Genomic DNA, 21840 nt, shown 5'->3' on the forward strand with positions numbered 1-21840 from the left:
CTTCCTTCCTCAGATCCCGAATCCGAAACAAGCAGGAAGAAAGAAGACCTGCCGTGCAGCTGCGAACAAGAGGACGACACCAACTGACTTGGCCCTAGCCCTACAGGCCTGTCGACCCTCGAACCAGCTCCTGCTAAAACACAGCTACTCCAGTGGTCAGCAATCTCAAAAACTCTGGAGGACCGGACTGCCTTGCGACTCTAAAAGACTGAGACTCCCACGAGCAGTGGTTCTGCTCAAAACAAGCAACAAACCCCTGGTTCCAGCCAGGAACCGCGACTCCTGCACACTCTGCACCCGCCAAGCCTAGCCTGTGCCTGAGTGGACAAAGACCACGAGGACGTCCCCCCGGCGACTGTGACTCAGAATCAAGCACCCAAGGACCCTCCTTGATGCTCCTGACTACGCCTGCAGCCTCAGAACCAGGGACCTCTCCAACCGCGACCAGCAGAGGGTAAGATTTCCCAACACGAAAAAACACCCCGGCGCCCTGTGGCCCCCTGTGCCCAGCTCCTGGGTGCCTACCTAACCTACAGCTTCCTAACTTACCTCTCGAAGTGATTGTCGCACCTGAAGAATCTCAGTCCCCGAGCTTGCAGCCTTTGTTCATCTGGTAGCTTCTCCATTGAAATACATTGAGCGCCCAACGGCTCGAAAGCACCCTGCACCCAGCCGCCAAAGTGCCCCTGGAAGTGCAACATCTATGCTATTCTACTTCCCCACTTGCCCTGTGTAAGTGACCAGGAGCCCAGCTCCCACAGCCACGTGGCCTGCCTCCTAGCAGCCACCAACCAAGGGGCCCCCTGCCCGCCATAGGCTAACATTGGGCCTAACTCTCTCTGCACCCAGCTGCCCCTATGCCGCTGAGGGTGTACCAACTGTACCTACCTGAGCCTGGGAGACCCCTGAGTCTATGCCCAGAACCTTAACTCTGCCAGTCGAGCACTTACCTGAAAAATGATAACCTACATTTTCTCCATAGTGTAACATTGACTGGTTTCACTTGGAAATTCTTCCCAGTGTCGAGTTTTGAAACTTTAAAATATTCACTAAAAATCAGCTGATTAACGAAAATGAAATTACTCAACTGTTATCAGGAGAGATCCCAGTGCTGGCCCTGAAAAGTAATTACAACTATATTTACCGCTAACTTGATTTTCCTCCATGGGATAACATTGCCTGGTTTTTGCCAGAAATTCTTCCCAAGTGTCGATTTTTGAAACATACAAATATTCCCTAAAAATCGCCTGTGTAACAAAAACTATTTCTTTCAACTGTTTACAGCAAATGCACCAGGGCTGAACCCAGGATCCAGCTCTGAGTAAGAAATTCATATGCAAAGTAACTGAAATTGCATTTACTTAAAAACTCCCATTGAGCTCAATGTTATAATTGTGTTTGAATTGTGTTGCCTATTGCAACAACTGTAACTATTGCATTTAAAAGTCTATTGCTTACTGAAAGTATACAACTACAGCAGTTTATTCTGAGAAAGTATTTTGATACATATTGTTGGTTCTAAAATAAAACTACTATATATTTTTATATACAAAACAATTGGCCTAGAGTTCAGTTCTTGAGTGTGTGAGACCATTTGCTGACTGAGTGTGTACAACAAATGCTTCATACTGTCCTCGGATACTGCCTTACTGCTCGACCAAGCTACCATTTTAGAGCGTAAGGTTATATCTAACTTGAGCCTCTGCCAAACCTCTGGGGACTCTGTGCACACTGTACCTTACTTAGGTGCAGTATATACAGAGCCACTTTCTTACATTTAGGAACAGACAACGGCAGAGGTGAGCTAACTTGTAAACAAGAAACAGCATTCAAAGTACACACAATTCCATAACAAGTCTTGTTAAAAGCAGGAGTGTGCTATCTGGCATGGAATGGTCAAAGAAAGCACAAAGTGCAGAGAGGAAGAAAACACATGCACTACCATGGAGTGCTGCAAGCAAAATAAACTGTAGTTCCCGAAATGTAGGTACTGAAAGGACACAACTCATCCAATCAGAAACACTGTAAACAGCTATGCTTCAGCACAGACGGACGAAACTCAATGCGCTGGTCGGTGGCCTAGCATGGGTGGATGCCTGGCGGTGATGCCACGGTACTGCCCGCGAATACACATACCTGTCGGCGGTACATAGTTCCTTCTCCCGACTCGACTACATCTTCCTCTCTGGGGCTGCCGAGTCCTGGTTGGAGGCAGCGCGAGGGCTATCGGACCATTCCCCGGTGTCCGCGGTCATACGGATGGGGGGCGTGGGGCGGTCGTTTCGTTGGCGGCTCTCAGTGTGGCATCTGCAACAAAACGACTATAGGGAGCACATGACCAGGGCGGTAGATCAATACTTGTCACGGAATGTGGGATCCGTGTCCGGGGCGGACATGTTGTGGGAGGCGCTGAAGCCGACACTACGCGGGGCGGATATTTCATACTGTGCGGCGGCCCGCCGCGAGCGCCGAGCGGAGCTGGTTCGGGCGGAGGCTGAGGTCGTGGAGCTGGAGCGTAGGGGCCGGGAAGATGGGGCAAGGTGTATCCTCATTTGCTACTTTACGCACAGCAGACGTACGGATCTCTATTGCTTGACGAGGCACGCCAGGTTTGGATAGCCACCAAGAGTCGAGTATACCAATGGGGGGACAAGTCAGGTGCAATGCTACACAGGCTGTGTCAGGGGGTGTATCATACCCAGGACCTCCCAGGGATCGTGGACCCAGGGGGCACGCCTCTTGTGGATCCAGGTGCGCTCGCCAATAGCTTCGCTACATACTATGCAGGCCTATATAGTCCCTGCGAATGCCTCGCGGAGGTGGAGCCGTTCCTGCGTGATCACTCTATCACGGCTTTACCAGAGGCGGCAAGGATGGCATTGGATCTTCCGTTTACGGTGGAAGAATTTGGGGAGGCGCTGGGTGGCCTCAACCCGGGCAAGGCCCCGGGCCCGAATGGGTTCCCGAGTGAGTTTTTTTAAGAAGTATTTCCTACAATTAGGTCCACATTATACGGCGGCGGTGGAGGAGGCCCGAGAGTGTGGATTGTTACCCCGGGACTGGAGGCATGCAGAGATTGTGGTGTTCCACAAGCCGGGCAGACCCCCGGAGGAGCACGCCTCGTATCGTCCCATCTCCCTCCTCAATGTGGAGGCAAAAATTCTGGCGAAAGCTTTGGCCAATCGTCTTCTGCCATACATGACCTCGTTGGTCCACCCGGATCAGGCGGGATTTATGCCCTCCCGTGCTACGCGACATAACATTCGGCGGGCCCATGTGGCGATCGCTGAAGTTCAGCGGTTGGGGGTTCCAGCAGCCCTGTTGTTGGCGGACATGGATCGGGCGTTCGACTCCCTGGCGATATATGTTCCTGCTGCTGCAACGCTTGAACTTCGTCCCGCAGTTCATATCCTACATGCGGTTTCTCTATACGGAGATTACGGCCTCGGTCAGGGTAGCTGGGGCGTCCTCAATGACGTTCCCCGTACAGCGTGGAACACGCCAGGGGTGCCCCCTGTCCCCGTATCTGTTTGCCCTGGCCATGGAACCCTTGGCGGTTTGGGTGCGGATGGACGCGCAAATCTCCGGCTTTGAGTGGGAGAATGGACTGGCCGATCGTATAGCTCTCTATGCGGACGACATCCTCTTTTTCTGACAGACCTTGACCGCACGGGGCCCCGGCTACTCCGTATTATGCAGATATTTGGTGAGAAGTCGGGTCTCTTCATGAACCCCCGGAAGTCTACCCTGTGGGTATTGGGGGGGTCCGACTCAGTTGCAGGGGTGGGCGTCTCCGGTGCGGATGGCAGCGGGGGGCTTCTGTATTTAGGGGTGTTCTTAACTACTCCGGCAGTTTCTTGGGAGCGTAATGTGGTGGCCATGTGGGAGCGTGTTTGCCAAGACATTACATTGTGGACCCGCATGCCGCTCACCATCTTCGCCCGGTCTGCGATTTTCAAGATGGCGGCCCTTCCCCGCCTTTTGTACCAGCTGCAGAATCATCCGTATGTGATTCCACCGGGCTGGTTCCGTCGGGTGAACTCGACCCTGGGTCAGTTCCTGTGGGAGGGTGGGGTGGTTCGGGTGGCCCTGCGGACGTGCTTCCTCTCAACATATGAAGGGGGGCTGGCTACGTCAGATCTGCTCTCTTATTATCAGGCCTCCCACCTGCTAGTTCTGAATGAGTGGTGGTATGGGGAGGGACCCGGCATACGCAGTGGAGCGGCGGCTCATGGTCCCACACACACTACACACCCTGCTATATTCCGCCGAGCATCGGGTGCGCTTGCCACCGGCGACGCAGGTAATCTTTCAGATTTGGCGCCAGGCGCTGACACGAATTGGGTGGTGGAACGTGATCACGCGGGAAACCCCCCTGTGGCACAATGGGCGACTACCACAGATGGCGGCCCTGCCAGGGTTTGAGGGGTGGGATCGGATAGGCATCTCCCACCATAGGCGATGTGGTGCGGGGGTGCGCCTTGAAGTCCTTCCAGGATCTTCAACAAGAATTCAGCATGCCGCGGACACAGTTCTATAGGTACCTCCAGTTCCGTCATGCACTCTCCCCCAGCCTAGCGGGCTTAGACTCCATAGCTGAATTTAGCCCAGTGGAAGCGAAGCTCTTCATGGGGGACCTACAAGAGCAGAAAATCGCCAAGATATACCGAACGCTTGTCATTCACAGTTCCCCCTCGCTCCAGCATCTCAAGGGGAAATGGGAGGATGATGTTGGCCCCCTCGATGAGACTGACTGGATGGAGGCGCTGGCCTCGCCCCGGGGGGCAGCCATAGCTATCCGACTACGCCTTATTCAATTTAAATACCTGCACAGGGCTTATTTTACCCGATGTGGGCGGGAGGAGGGTTCCTTCTTTCACACAGTATGGCTCTGTGGGTCACTATCCCGTTTTTGGAGAGGGGTGTTGTCTTGCTTATCCGAGGTGTTGGGTTGGGATCTTCCCGCAGACCCTAAGTAGACACTTCTGCACGTCATGGACGATATTGGTGGCAATATATATAAAAGAGACATTTGCTGCTGTTGGGCCTTACACTGGCCAAGAGGGATATCGCCCGGGCATGGAAGGCTCCGGCGGCTCCCTCTCTGAACGTATGGAAGAGGGGTCTGGACTTTAGCATGGGCTTGGAGCTCCCCATATTTGCAGCTAGGGGGTGTCCCTGTAAACATTACAAGATATGGAAGCGTTGGGCAGACTACAGGGGTCTCCCCCTGGAGCCAGTTCCGGAGGAGCGGGAGGAGGCATCCATCTAGTACCCAGGGGAGAGGGGGCACGCGCAGGGACTGGGGTCGGAACGGTCTAGCCTATGCTCATACAGGATGTCGCTTGTTAGATATGGTATGGTGCGGTCGGGGGGATCCGGGAGTTGGGGGGAGGGGGAGGGGAGGGTTGGGGGTCTGTTTTTCAACTGAAGTGCATCTTCAAGGATCCTACTAATGTAAAATGTCAATGACATCATGGTTGCAATGCCAGAAAACCTGCCAAGTGATACTGTACCACCAGTATCACACAGTTTTGATGCTCACTTACACAAGAACTGTTTTCGCCCTACATACTTCCCCGCCCGCCACGCTTTTTCCCCCCCGCCATATTAGTATGGCGGGGGGACCCCGGCGGACAGGAAGACCGTCCGCCGGTCAACTATTCGACCGGGTAGAAAAGGTGCTCAATAACGTGGCGGTGTCTGCATGATACTGCCATCCATATTTGGATTCAGGTGGAGACGTGCCTTGTGAGCCCGTTGCAGGCCCCAGGGTATTGGGGGGGTTGGGGGTGCACATGGGGGGTACCTATCGTACCCCCCTGCATTGTCATGGATATGGTGGCAGGCAACTCGTGGTGCCGGTCACCTTATGCATGACAATGCACACAGTGCATTCCCAACATTGTGGCTGGCGGTGCTTTGAGCACCGCTCGCCTGAATCCTGGGAATGGAGGATGCCACGGTGGCATCCTAATTGCAGGTGCGGGACCGCCGCACCACTGGGGGCCGGTCCCAGCACCGCTAGGGTAGTCCACCCGCCATCCTAATGGGCCCCTAAGTTGTCAGGTCCGACAATGACTGGGTGGCACGGTTTCGCAAAGCCATGCAGAGAGCTTTCATCTTAATGCCTAGGTTTTGCATCTTTTTTTCAATAGTTGAAACGCTTAGAAGGTATTTGGCAGAGTCAATTGTTTGTGGCTTCTTTCAGACAATCTTAAATAAAAAAATTGTTTTACTCATAGTTCTGCTGCTTCTGGAGCATTACTGATACAGAGACTGCAAAAATGCAAGTCACCCTAACCTGATGTTTACATATTGAGAAATGCTTACAATACCTATATTTAGAGGTCCCCAAAAGAAAACATTTTTAAAAAAACACTTGAACACAAAAAGCATACTTTGAAATATAATTCTGTTTATCCGTTCACTCATGTCCATTTAAACGGCATACTGAAACCAATCATGTTGTTCCTCTCAAAGCTTAATTTCTGAGCCTTGTTCCAACCTAAACACTAAAATTTATGTAACTGTTTTATTTAACAGATCCATGGAAAGCAGATAATCTGCATATATTCTAATCCGCATTTTTGTATATCTCTCAAAGTTGTATTATTGTTTGCTTTTCTTTGACTGGTTTCTTTGCCATAATCTGTAATTAACTGACACCATACACAATTTTGTTAAATGCTTCCTTGTACAATGCTCAAACAACCTCAGGTCTGGTACAGGCACAATAGAACCATAAATATAATACAGTCTAGTTTTAAGTGTCGCAAAAAAAAGACAAATAAGCCAAAAAATGCAACACATCCAACAGAAGTCAAAAATTGCATGTTAAGGTAAAAATGTGCACAAAACAAAATTATACAATATTCCCTTTAAGAATTACATTACGATAAATGTGCAACTTATTTTTAACCCATACTATTCCCCACTCCAAACCCTTAACCGCAAAACCTAGACTGTTCTACCTCAAATTCATAAACTGATGTCTTTAACACATACACCCTATGTCCCAACCTCTTTCATACTCTACTTAGCCAATATATTTTGGGAACAAATACTTTGGGAAGTGTACTTTTTTTCTAAGTATTTATCTTTATGGTTTAAATGTGTTTTATTATTAAAACTTCAGTACAGACTGCATTGCGTATCTCCAGTATTGGAAGAAATTCTGTAATCATCAGCACAAGCATGACTTATTTCAATAACTGATAAAGAAAGAACAATAACCAGCCCCCAACATGTCTCTCTCCCACCCCAGTACCATAACTTTGCAATGATCAATGTTGCGTGTCCTGCGTGTGGGTCATGCATTGGGTGCCCTCTTATCTTTCGCCCTGAGATGAGTCTGTAAGTCTTAATAATTGCAGATAGAGGGGACATGTCAACTCTCGAAATTCTTGGGAAAACAATGCTAGGAAGGGGTGCCATGTGTAAGTATTTATCTTTAAAACAAATAATTGAGAATTATTTTTAGATGTGTTTTTGTTTAGGTTTAGTGGCAACACCCTTTTTACAGGTGTCTGCCTTCAGTAAAGCCTAGCAGCACTGTGGTAGATGAAGTCTTATCAATTGTGATTTATTTTTTAAGCCTTCAGTTAGCAGTAGCATACTGATCAGTTTTAAATTAAGTAATTTCCTGTAATTTCTTCAGAAGCATTATAGCCAGCTTACTAGGCAAAATGATTTAGGAGTGCAGAAGTGTGTGGAGAGAGGGAAAAGTATAGGGGTGGTGAGGAATCACCACCAGAAAGGCATGGCTTGCTCCTTAAACCGGGACTATTTTTTATATACGATGCGATAGTGTAACATACACCAAAGATAGTAAAAACAAGATCAGCATATTGCACTGCAATTCTTTAGTCCCAATTTTTCACTTGCACCATTTTTTATGGATCTGCGTCAGTAAAAACAGCACAAGTGGCAAATAGCGGGACACAAAAAAACACATTACGGTCCTTCCAGATGCAAACACTTTCTCATGAAGAAATCAGCATATCTGGCAAGTCAAAGGCACAACTGCATTTCTCTTACTGGAATACACATGGAGAAAGAGTAGAGTGGTTGGGTTCTTAACAGCCTGAAACGGTTCAAAACAAAAGAGGTACAAAGGACTATTGCACGTGTGGGAACCCCAAAAGCCAAAATTATAGACACCACAAAATTCAAAAATACCCTAAATTTAATTGCATTAAGAAGCACCCTCCCCATCAACAGTCCCAACATTTGTTTAGCAGAGTGGCACATATTTAACGGGGCAAAATGAACAATTGATGGGCAAAATGCAGAAAAATCTCATACATTCACCCCAGTACAGAGATCTGGGCCTAAATCCATCGTTTTTTTGCTCACAATGCCATTCCAGTTTGGACCCAGCCATATGCAAATCAGTCTTGACCCTGCGCCCAATGGGAACAGTCCAGCCCGAACTGCCAGGCCAGGTCCTCCCTGGACTGGAAACAAGCTTCCTAGGACCGGTTTCAGGCTTTCAGCCCTCATCAGCCAGGATAGCTTGACTCCAGTGGCATGGAGAACACGGGACCCACGTCTGGGCATACCCGTCCCACTCTGGGTGACGAATGCAAAAAGAACAATTGATGGACAGAATGCAGAACAAGGTCATACATTCACCCCAGTACAGAGATCTGGGCCTAAAGCCACCGTTTTTTGCTCAGCATGCCATTCCAGTGTGGACTCAGCCATATGCAAATCAGTCTTGACTCTGCGCCCAATGAGAACAGTCCAGCCCGAACTGCCCATATGGAAATCAGTCTATTTAACATGGACCAATCAATTGCTAACTTTTCCCTGATCTAGAACAAAAATAATTTTATTACAAAATCTTAAAAATCAAGAGGTACAGAAATAAGGGTAACTGTCATAAAGGCTCAAATGCAGAAGACATAATCAAAAAACGAAATTATTCAAAATCCTAAGTGAAGAGCAAAATCATACAAATAATGGACAGCATCTGTGGTAGAAAAGGAAAGGTGTCTGGCTCATCCCCAAAACAAAGGGGTCTTATACACAAATCCTGCAGAGGAAGTTAGAGACATCTGCAGTTTCACTGTGACATGACTAAAAGTAACCCAATATTGAATAAATCAGAGGTTTTAACCTCATCGAAAGGCCTATAAAGCTATCCCATTTCTAAGAAGGCTTCAAGTAGACTCAGTAACATATTGTCAAGGTAAGTTCAGCTAAAATGCAACAATTCTAAACAGTGTACTATAAACCAGAACAAGACTGCTAACCCAACAGCAGCGGAAGAAACTTTGGGCATTTTTTTTTGCAAGATTAGAAATTTCATTTACAATACATGCAGATTATGGAAGTTACAGCAGTGTGGTTATTATATCTTCATTCTGAAGTGATGTAGAAGAAAAATAACAAACAGAGGAATGGTTTGAGAAGGAGGAAGAAACAGGAGTGAAGAGCAAGCAGCATCCACATTAAATAAAAATGGAGATTCAGATAAATGTGGCCTAACCAAAATATGTCAATAAACACACTTCTACGCATTGTTTTAAACCCATTTCAAATGTATTCATTACTTTTACATTTCTGCATTAAAGCCATCATAAAATTAATTTTTCAACAACATTTATTTTTCAAGAAAAACGTAAGTCATACATTAGCAACTAAAAAACATTTGGATATAGGATCGCTCACATGAGATTCACAAAACAAAGACACATACATAGCAGCATTTAGTTTGTCCCTCTGAAAGCTTTAATAAAATAAGCAAGGCTAGTTGTTTTCAAAATACTTATTACAACTCACCGAATGACCTCTCCCTCTGAGATAGTGTCTGGAATTTCTTGTTGGGGTGCTGCCAATAACGCGTCCAGAAATCGGATAGCTCCTTTCTTGAACAACACCAACGGCTCAATGTTAGGAACTGAATGTATGTGGTGTACATCCGCTGACAGCTGCAACAAGAGGGTACAGTCTTTAGTTGGAAGTGAGTCTGAAATTCAAGCAAGGCTCGAGAGAGTCTACTCTTTTTCTAGTAGGTAAAATTTGAGTAATTTCTTGAAATCATCACTCAAAATTCCCTCATAACTCAACATCACCCGCATGGACGATTAACAAAAAGTAAACAACCCTATATAATCACTGTTAAGTTGGTCTGGCTAAATTGCATTACAATTAAAATTCATAATTTCAAATGCACAAGAGAAATTAAAATTAGCATTGTAGCATCTTAAAATGATGAGCAACAATTTCAGGATATTTGACAACTCATTTCAACACAACTGAGTGGTCACAATTCAATCGCTTCCCGAAACGTGCATGACCCATACCCTAAAAATAGAACGGTTCAAGCAAAATCCCCTATCAGCAAATGATTTGCACACACATAAAATGCCTAACAAATATTTACTAGCCTCTGAACCATGGGTGCTCACAAAGATTTTCGAAAAAGGACACAAAATGTGGTCTGTGATGTGACCGAGGGCCGCACCGATGCTAGCAGGGTGGTGATCCAGGGGAGGGCGGCACTTCTGTTGCAAGATGGCATTGAAAATGAAAGAGTTTCAAACGTTTAAGTGGTGCAGGACAACCTAGTTAGTCTCCTTCTTTAACTTCAATTAACCTTTAAAAAAAGGCTTGCTTGTATATTTAACATCTTTTTACTGATAGTGCTGAGTCGAGTGAACAGCAGCCCAGTTCTGCTGTTGATCAAGGGGCCGCATGTAAAGGTCAGGAGGGCCACATGCGGCCCCCGGGTTGTACTTCGAGTATCACTACTATAAACATATCCTGCATTTCCTTACACCCACTTTATCTCATATCTTTTGAACTGAATAATAGGCTATAGCAAAAAAAGGAGACCGATATTTTTACTCTCATTGCCATATTCATATCATTTGACTGATACCCTTAGTGTATCCTAACCTCGAAGAGATGCCATACCAAGCCTTCTTTACCTTTTTAGCTTTTCTCATGCTAAGTTGGATGTGGTCTAGAAGACTTGATCAAATGATTATCTGGTCCATGATGCCGTTTTTCAATTCTAAAGCATTATTTATATAGGCAAATGCATTATTTCTAATTTTATTAGAATAGATTTCAAGTAGCTCGCTCTGCAAAGTCATCATGTTGTGGACTGCACCAAGATAATTTTTGTAGTGAGACACACACTGCTCTTATAAGATTTAAGCAACTTGGAAGTTATTAGCCATGTTTATAATTTTTTAGACTAAATTCCAATTACACCCGAGCATAGCTCATACTTTTCAAAACATCAAAGATCTTTCTATAGACTGTGCATTGTGCTCTATTTAACCAAGCATCTAGTTTCCACGGAAAGGCTATACAATCATAGGTGGGTGAAGGTAAGAATTGTGTCTTAATGACCTTCATAAATCCTGGGGATTATTTTAATATGTGCAGAAGAATAACAGTTGACACGTTATAAAAATATTCCAAAGCACCCCGAAATTGAGAATTTCAAATATTTTCTAGCCTTATTCTCTAGTGCAGGCTGAGGCCTCTTTTGCTGCAAATCATTTATGGGTCCATTAATGTAAAAGGCCTGCTTTAATATGGCAGGAAATTCTGGTGCATGCAGGTTAACTGATACCCTCACTTGGGAACAGTCTAGACTAGAGGATGTTTGGCCTTCTCCCAATATCTGCCTGGTCAAGGACAGAGACTGAGTGTGGGATTTTTAAAAAGGAGAAATAGTAGTAGTAGAATTATCATCCAGTTTAGCATGACAAGAGGCGTCTGTACAAATATCTTGCATCATATGGCTATTTTAAGAATCATTTTTAAAGTGTCCTCTTTTGGTTCATGCTCAAAAACCTAATGAGTAGTTTATGCTTTTATTAAGATTAGATATGACATCATGGTGGCAGGAGGGATTATATCTCTGTGCCAAGATGCTAGATCGGAACTGATTTTCTTATTATTGTTTAATTTCCAATTTCTTTGAATGATTAGGTTTTTTTCCGCTAATTGTTTATCATACTCTACTAGCAATCAAAGTTCTGTCACGTGGAGCCAATTAGTATCTAAGGCCAACTCTAAGCTTTCACTATTCACATCATCTTTCTGTCCCATGTCCTTATATTACCCTTCCACTCTCTTTCAGGAGGGGACTCGGGAGAGAGGCTGAGCTGTCTTGTGTGCATCAACTGGAATGCCTGGAATTAAACCCTTTTGTTTCCAACTAACTTATTCTTAAAATGAGCTGACTCACACCGGCTATGACACATGTGCGTAATTTGTCAATCATTGCCTCCATAACACCTGGAAGACGGGTAAGGGTATGCGAACAAGAACAGGTTGAAGTGGCCACATTTTAATCCACATTAATTGCCGTTAGTAGGGTACTCAATGCCTGTAGCCAACTATCTATTGAAGAAATGAAACCTGCACGCATTTGCAGCAGTTCTACTTAAGCATCAGGTTTATTATATTGGTTATTCCATGTGGAAATGATGACCTCAGAAGCATAGCGATACCGCAATTGGAAATGGATTCTTAATTCGCCCCACATCCTACCACGTACCCCCACTACCACTCCTCCACCGCCCACCCCAGATTCACTGGTATTGGGTTCTGTTATCTGCAGCCATAAACTTCAATGCAGCAGTAGCATGCATACGTATTAAAGCATTATCAGCACCTAGATCATGGTTTCAATCAGAACCTAAAGCAGTGATTACAATGTCAAATTCGTCAAAGGTAGAATCACGGGAAGCATAGATGACTACAAGAATTTGTATATCTACTAGTATACCAGCAGGTTAAGTGGGCAGAGTCAGACTTCCCAGTGGTGCCAAATGGGTTTAAGTTAAATAAAGTGCAGACTGTGGACAGAAAACAATACAGAAGATTTTATGTCACAGAATAAATTTGACAGATTTAAAATAACTAGAGAGCGGTCATAAATTTGCCATGTTCTAGCTTGGGGTGTGCAGGAGTTTTGGAATTATCCTTGCCAGAGTAGCTTGAAAAAATGCTCACTTCTCCCACACTGATAATTGGTATTCCAACAATTATTTTAAAAAATTGTTTTTGCCATCGAAGGATTTTTTAGACCATCAAAAACATAATATACCCGACTGTGGGAAGGATATGGAACAAAACAGAATAGGATTTCATTTTAAGGTTTTCATACAAAGATAGGCCTATAGGAAGTAGTCTTTTCTATCTTTTTAACAAAGCCATATACATGTTAACCCTATGAAATAGGTTTGGCTGAAAGGTCAACTCAAGTTACCGCCTCCAAAAGGGTGCATAAAAACATCACCCGACACCTAAGAGAATTAGGATATGTTTCTTTAGGAAATCAAGGACTCCAGGTGCTCCACTGTCCACCAATGCGTACTTTGTTCATTGTTTTTGCTCACTGGATCAAGTATCCATGGACATACTAGTGACTTTCGGACAAGTCTTTCTCTTGAAGTACCTCTTAAAGTGAATTTTCTAGTTTCACTCAGCATCTTAGAATACCAACAATCTAAACCACACTTTTTTCTTGAAGTATAATGCTTATTTTTCTCTTTTAAACAAGGAGATGGTCTTCTCAGCTGCTCATTCATCAATACAGCCTCTTATTTTTATTACCCTAATATGTTCAAAAGAATTCTTGGAAACACAAATCGGTGTCATCTTACTTTCAGACCACATCATATCAAAAGTTGTTATGACATTGGGTATCTTCATGGACACAAATGCAAGACCCTCTGTAAGATTTGTTTTCCAAGAGGGTCCATAAGATCGATGTTGACAGAGAGCAGGAGACTTGACAGTTGGAGTCAATTCCCTGGAGCTCTGCAGTTGCTCCATTGGTGGGGCCAAATAAACTACATATTAATGGGAGCCCACCTCCAAAAATCTTTGCCAACAATTCATGCCTGCTCAAATGAAGGGGTACTCAAACTAAGGCCTTAAGTGTATTGGCCAGTCTGGAGAGTGGTTGTCCGAGAAGATGGCCACAGCATTGTAAAAGAAAGGGGCGTTGGTTTCACTCATACAGAGCAAACCTTCACTAAAGACAATGGGAATGGTCTGGCTGTCTCCCCCACCCATCAGACACTTCTTTTGAGTAAAGAACAGAAAGGTGTATGTGCACACTGGGATATCTGAGATGGACATCACCAGCACCGCACAAAGGAAACCACCATCTGGTGCAGAACACATCTGGGGTCCAATGGACTTAAACACTCACCAGCCTATTTGTATAATGCATACACAAACACACAAGTAGCAAAAGCATCCTTCATACAAGATGAATGCTAGGACTCTCAATTGTAGGGACTGAATGGGCCTTTTCCATGGGAGAGCTTGAAGAACATTTCCTCACAGGAGTACAGATAAACACACATTGCCTCGAATACAATCTGCTGCCACTTAGCCTGGGTGAAGACCTCAATTGCCATTCGGACTCAAAAGAGGTATGCACATTTTGGTTATCTCACAGACATCCGAGTTCATCCCTGATGTCAACAAAAACATGAATCAAACAGAGCATCTTGAAAAATGCTTGAACGAATATGGAGGTCACCAGGAAAACATACAGGGCTGTTCAGAAACATAAATGGGAAAATCCTTATTTCGGTTTAGTGAGAGTAGAAGCAGAACGTGCAAGGTGCCTGCTAACTGCTGGAAGACTGTGTAGACAAAGATTATGTAAATCGTTGGTAGAACATAGCAACTACTACTAAAATTGTGCATTATCAATTACATACTACAAGTTACAGGTCTTCCAAAAAATCTTATGCAGGTGTAAAAATTGGTCAATTTTTGACGAAAAAACAAACTTGAAAGACTGGAATTAAGTCAAATTCCGTATATTTCCATCGCCAAACTTGATACAATGGAGGGGGAAACGTATATTGCAAAAGAGGCTAAAAACGAGCGACACTAAAAATTAAATAACAGACGTGCATGTGATAACATTTCTGCATGCATCTAAATAAAATGCATTTGTTCTATGAGGAGTGTGGTTGCATGATTTAAACAAACTGGTTTCAGGAGGTAGAGGAGGGGCACAAGTAGAGTAGGCAAAAAAACACTTAAGATTCAAAATAATTCACAAATTTTAAAAGAAAACATTTTCAAATGCAAACAAATTTACAAAAAGACATACCGTTGATTTAAATACTTTTTCCAAATTAACATCGTCATCTTTCCATATTCTTAGAACCTAGAAAATGGCAGAAAGTTTAGACTTTTCAGAAGAAAAAAATATATGTTCACAAGGCTACACAATGGCCAAAAAACACTACACGAAATTTTGCAACAAAAAGCTATCATAAAGTGTAGGAAACTCAATTAGAATTTCAGATTGAGGCATGATAACATAAACCCCCCTTAGGCTATTTCTGCACGTGTATCTCGGAGGCTGTAACACATTACACGCTTCAAAATTCAAATGTAGCAAGATATTCATGATCTCACTTGCTTATTACTCTGAAGCACAATTACTGCAGTTTTAAAGGAATAAAAATGTATTCTGCTTAATGTAGCATGAAAAGCCTGAACAATTTAATAAATCACACATTAAGTCATTTCTTTTTAAAATAGTAAAAAGATTATCACCTTGTTATCGTGAATTGCAACATACTCCCCAGTTGCAAAGTTGTATACAGCAGGGCACGTTATGGTCTGCCCTTGTTTTACTGTCCAACTGCCCAGTGGTTTTTGATCTGATACCTAAGTAAACAAGGAACATATGGATGAATACTTAGGCAAGTTTACACTGAAGGCAAGCACAAAATGAATTTACATATCAAACTATAAAGGAAATTTCATTTTCTACTAACAAATCTGTAAAAACCGACAAGAAAGTAATAATGTGTCTTCAGGAGTCACTTTAAAGAATAAAAAAAACACAAATTAATTTGTATCAATCCCCTTCATTAGAAACAAACCTGTATTCAATCAAGTCACCCACGGCCAGGTTGCACTCTCCTTGCGGGTCCACTTTCTTTAGCACGCTGCCACATCATTGTGCACACACTCCTTCCTCGTTTGAAATTCTGGTGCAGTGTTAGTCACTCGCCTCCTCACACTATCATAGTACTTCTTTCATGTTCAGTGTTTGAATTATCAAGCTTTATTAGTTCATTACAATTTACCTGAATACACAATTATATATCTCATAAAACCAGATCTCCGAACTCTACAACAAACATAACAGAGCACCCGAAAACTCTCCAAGTATTGTTTCAAATTGTTCTCTCAATGTCTGAACTCCCTAATTTGTACAAATTAAATTAGATGCAACACTCATGTATTATTAATGTATCACTAAATATTTTGTTCTCTTACAGAATGCATCTCAGATCTTGTAGATCATTTAATTTTCTAAGCTCCAAGATGTCCAGGAACTCCAGCCCAAAAAAAAAGTCTGATAGTTTTGCCCTTAGATTACACCCTCTGGGATAATCCTTCACAATTCCCAATACTTTAATTTTATTTAGGATAACTGACTGAATCAATTATCCTGAGGAAATTATCTAAGGGAAAACTATTAAAGAAATACTATTTTTAGATGGAGTTCCTTGCCATCTTGGACAGTAGACAGAAGTTACCAAACACTCCCAAAATATGAAATAAGTGCCTATTCTTAGACACCCAAGAATACATTTGTTTGAGTTTTATGTAGCACAAACTAGACCTGAGACATCGGGTATGAGAGCGCTTTACATGAGCACCAGTTTCGTTACAGATGGACACATTCATTTTTGTTAGGCACTGGGAGATTTAGTGATTTGCCCAGAATCACAGGATGTCAGCGTCATTGCAGAGACTCAAACCCGGTTCCCCAGCTTCGAGGTCAACCGCTCTGCATTCCACTTAATACCCACCACACAAAAAATGTGTCAGTCTCAAACTTAAAATGCTCAATTGCTCCAATTAGGAACTCTCAATGTACACAACCCAGCACCAAAACCATATATTTGTAACAGTATTGCAGACATAACAGTGCCCTTTCCCTCAGTATACCATTCAGACAGATTTAAATTAAACATGTCAAAACCCTCAGACACACAACATTGAATCACAGCCTCGCTCGTGATGCCTCTCTAAAAAACAAAAAGCACAGTCCACACAAAGGGAATTTGTAAAGCCAGCTTAATGGACAATAGCAAAGTCATTTGGCACACCAATGTACAAACTTATCACCCAACAAAAATCCTTATCTGGATGAAATTCATTTTGATTTAAAATTTACCAACACAACCCATTAGTAAAATAAGCATTTAAAAACAGTCTACTAACCACACACAATAACAAACAACAAATCGATGTAAACCCAGAATGGTTTAATACAGGAGACAAGATGAAGAATGTGCCATGGTGGCAAACTAATAGTGGATGTCTCAGCACGAAAGCTGATAAGAAAACATTCAAACAAACTTGATCAAGAACATTCACTATGAATTCTAAACATTAAGGAAAATCCCTATAATACAGTACAATCTATTTTAAAAAATGCTAAATGCAGGATCTAATTCATTAAAAAAAAAAAAACGAGCAATACATTCAAAATCATATGTGATTGCATACCTCATACTGGCTTTAAATAAAATACTCTTGACACCAATCCTGTTAAAATAAAAAACGCGGTGCCACCTGCCTGCCTCTGCAGTATTTGATGCTCCACAACAGGAGGCAATCCACTAAAATCAAGCACAACATAAAAGTCCCAAAACATTACCCCAGAGTATTCTCACTAGGAAAGCAGAAGCACTAAATAGAATTTGAGATTCTCAATCGTGACAGAAAGTTAAATATGGTGATCTGAGCTCTGTACAGACAGATTCTTAGGACGAAGCAATTCTAGTAAAGTTGAACTTAATAAAGGAAATCCAAACTATAGCTACTCACTCCAAGGAACAACAAAAAAATGAAAATAATTGAACACTGTCTTCGCAGCTGAATGACTCCAAAGTCTAACAGATTATCCACACAAAATGTTTTACAATAAATTAACCCAAGAACTACATGAAACAAACAGAACTTTAATATATTTTACATTACTCTACAAAGAAAAATACAGTACCAGCCACTGCAAATAAATGGCTTTCAGAGACAGAAACTTCAACCATAAACACACTAATCTTCTTTAGAAAAGAAGGTCAAAACATAATCAAAGCCTAAAACTGTGTAAAAGTACAATAAAAAAAAAAAAGCACTGCAAGGCAACAAATATTTCAAAACACAAATGCACAATAGACGAATCAGTCCAGACTCTTCGGTGATGTTAAATGTGATCCTTTAATGGATTCTTGGACCACTTATGGCGTAAGATGATGGAACAATACAGTTTCACCCTAAATAGGGCTTCCTCAGGGCAATCGTCAAAACGCTCCAGTTATATAATGATCATTGAAGTCCCAGGATCATTATATCATAAGCTCCAAGTTAGTATGCAATTATTCCATTGATGCAAATATCCTCAAGAAAAACATTTTCAGTTTGTCTCCCACTTCGGTAAAAATCCACAGTTGCTTAAGTCACAACACAAAGTGTTCAATACGCATTATGCATTCCAAAATCCAAAATTCTTCTGTTCACTATGATAGGTGACACTCCTAGGGATAAAAGGTGATCCACGAACATTACTTCATTTCAGCCTCCTGTAAGCCGTCGTGTTCCTTGACCCGCCGTAAGCCTTTTAACGTACAGCGGAAACTTATAAGTATATATATGACTTGTGTATAGCTAGGTGGTGTGGCTTTGAAGTATCCCATACTGCCTTTTTCTTGTCTTTTGTAAAACTGTGTAAAAGACAGGTCCTATCTTGTAACTGGTATTGGCATTAGAAAAGCATATGCTGCTTAAAAAAATTAAATGATTGAAACTTGTGCAGAGAGCACGATAAAATAAGAGGGCTCACTGTGCACCATGGGGAGCTTAGGGTACAAGCTTTTCTTCAGAGGCAATGATTGACAGTCCGTCCTCATCAACAACAACCAAGGATTGGGCCTGCTCTAACACACATAACAGGGACCACATAAACATCAGCATGCCAGTTTGCAACACATAACGGCTTCGACAGTGAAGGAGAGCAGACATTCCTCACACAGAAAATAGGCACCACAAACGCATTAGCAGCACACATGGCCTCGAGGAAAAAGATTAGTTAGTGAAATCCCTTTACAATAGTACATAATCAACACTGGCCTCAGACAATAAGGTTACCAGATTCCCTGGTACGGAAGAACCACAAGATTCAATCCTGGGTTGTTAAACAACTTGATGTATTTTATGAATTCTGGTTCACTTCAGTAACTCTGATGTAACCTGTAGAGTTCTAGGATCATCATGTGAAACTCTGCGTGTCCTGGGTAACCACTGGATCATTTGGATTGTGGCCGATTCAGATGTGGCTGCGCTACCTGTTGTGGATGTGATTAAGGAGAAGTATACTATTTCCTACGTGTTGGTGACTTCTCTTAACAGATTTCTAATGGATAAGTCCAGAATTAATGCATTGTGACATTGGTGACATGGAGTCAGGTGGTAACATTATAGGACAACTATATATTCAACTTACAAATGAGGTTCAGTGCAACTTAAAGTGAAAGCATCGCGTATTAAAAGGTACTGTTAATCCTCTTTCCATTCACCAGTCAAAAACTAAAAGAGGAATACAGCATCAAGAGGGTAAATATGATTACAAACGGTAACGTGGCGAAATAACACTGGCTGGGGGCAAACTGATAAAGGATTTGTGTTACCAAGGAGAAAGATGGAAAGGCAAATTCACTAAGAAAAATTATTCCCAACCCAAACAGAACTTTAACGAACCACTAACCTTGTACAGGGTCACCGTACGGCCATGTGTCGTCACCAGGAGACGATCGGCTTCCTCCCCACCGGGTTCCAACCCAAGGATCACTTCAGGGCCACCGTTTGGACCTGACACAAGCCCACACAAGTTAAACTCAGACAAGAAGGTAGCCATGCTGGATTAGATTCCCACAAGCCACCGCGAAAAGGTGACGTCAACACGTAAAGCACGTTACTAAATAAGCAGAGATACCGACGGTGTACAAACCAGAAAGTCACATGTGAGGTCTATGAACTAGAAGACAGACCTGCAAAGATTACAACCAGAAACTTTTATTTTAAGCAGTAAACTTGTAAGTTACCTTTAAAACGCAGCAATTTGTTTTTAATGAGGTAAAAACACAGGGAATAAATATAAACTCGAATTTTTGTAACATTCAATTAAAATGCAAATACTTTAACTTCTCGTATTTGATTAAACGCCAATATGATGAAATGTCAGATCCCAAATAGAGATAATTATTAATGTACAAAATCCATATTCATTCTTGATCGTGCAGGGCCGAAATGTAAAACTATGATGGAAATTGAAAGCGTCTTCACATTAAAACCGCATCGTCGGCTTTCGTAGCTATTTTGAAATAGAGTTTCGTGTGCTGTACTACTTCGGCAAATATACCGAAAGCGAGCACTAGAGGGCAGGCGTGTCGATAATATGCAGAGTAAACATGATTGGAATATGGAGAATGAAAAATGTCCTAGCTAACGAGAAGGAAAGTTTCCATTCTACTAAAGACATGGAGGCGAGGATTATGCAAAACTTAACTTCACTTTATTAATCCAGCTGCCTTAAAAGAACATCTCAAAATAACAGCATTAAGAGAGAGTGTGTGTGTGTGATCCCCCCTGTTCCTCTTCTTTACTGGAGAAAGTTAACCTTAAACACATGTGCTACTCGAGTTTCTGATCCTTACCTGCAGAATAGAAAGGTGACCCATATTATCGAGTTCTTTACAGTGACTTCTCACTCCAACAGTTTAATCATTGCATGAATGTATCCAGTATCACTTTTGCACCAGACAACTATGAATGATAAACATTAGACCAAGGCAAAATTACTTTTCCAAAATCAATTAAACAATTTATCAGCATTACTTACTATCAAACAAATCACCTTACGGATGGCAAGGAGAGCGCTCCCTGCTATCTGTGGGTGGGATAATCCTTGCCTCTGTGTCCTTAATATAATTGAAACTTTCCTTCTTGTTAGCGAATACATTTTTTATTCTATTTCGGGACCGGAGGCGAGGATTATCCATGTTCAAAACTTACTACCAAAGCTGCACCATCCAAAATAGGTTTGATGTAAAACTTCTTAAAAGCCGATTCTGATGACCAGTATTCAGCGTTCATAATGTCTTCTAATCCGTCACCTACTTGGATGGCCTTAGACGCCATGGCCCACCTCATGGAGGGGGCTTCAAACCTTTGTACATCGACTCCGGCTACCGCCATTGATGCACTTTACCCACCTGGCAATGGATGTTGAGGATATAGCCTTGAAAGGACTCTTCAGAGCAATCAGGAGTTGTCTCTCAGCTGCCGGTCTAATTTCAGTTGTCATATCCTCGTATGCATAAATGCATCTTATCACACACAATTTTGGATTGTCACTAAAAGCAGGGTAGGATACCAACCTGGTATTCACCTTTGTCCTCCTAGAGATGGTAAATGTTACACCCTCCGGTGTGCAGACCGTAGCCGAGATATCCAGTGCCCTCACATCTGAAACTCCTGCATGAAATTAGGCATAACAAGGTAGGCAGCTTCGCAGAAAGGTCTTTTCTGGAAAGTTACTGGTTATCCTGCAAACTCATGAGAAGCCTCAGAACCACATTCACGTCCCATAGGCCTGCATATCTAGGTTCCTATGCTTTGTGAGTTTAAGTCTTTTCATCAGCTAACATACCCATGGATGTTCTCCTACTGGAACATTGTCTATGGTACTGTGGCCAGCAGAGATGGCGGACCTAAAAGAGTTCACAGTATGATAGGCCAGGCCTGATTATG

General features: G+C 42.7%; 1 protein-coding gene across 1 annotated transcript in view; it reads right to left on the reverse strand.

The window, feature by feature from the left end:
* The window catches only part of NOL11 (nucleolar protein 11), a 367767-nt gene extending 347784 nt beyond the window's left edge, over positions 1-19983 (reverse strand). Inside the window, exons 1-4 of the mRNA XM_085617263.1 lie at positions 19796-19983; positions 15568-15681; positions 15116-15172; positions 9790-9938 (exon numbers count right to left, since the gene is read on the reverse strand). Coding sequence (XP_085473389.1) covers positions 9790-9938; positions 15116-15172; positions 15568-15681; positions 19796-19945 — 470 coding nt within the window. The 5' untranslated portion in view covers positions 19946-19983. The remainder of the gene's footprint in view (positions 1-9789; positions 9939-15115; positions 15173-15567; positions 15682-19795) is intronic.
* Between the last annotated feature and the right edge of the window lie 1857 nt (positions 19984-21840).

This window comes from Triturus cristatus, chromosome 7, assembly GCF_964204655.1.
Source record: "Triturus cristatus chromosome 7, aTriCri1.1, whole genome shotgun sequence".
NCBI classification, from domain to species: Eukaryota; Metazoa; Chordata; class Amphibia; order Caudata; family Salamandridae; genus Triturus; species Triturus cristatus.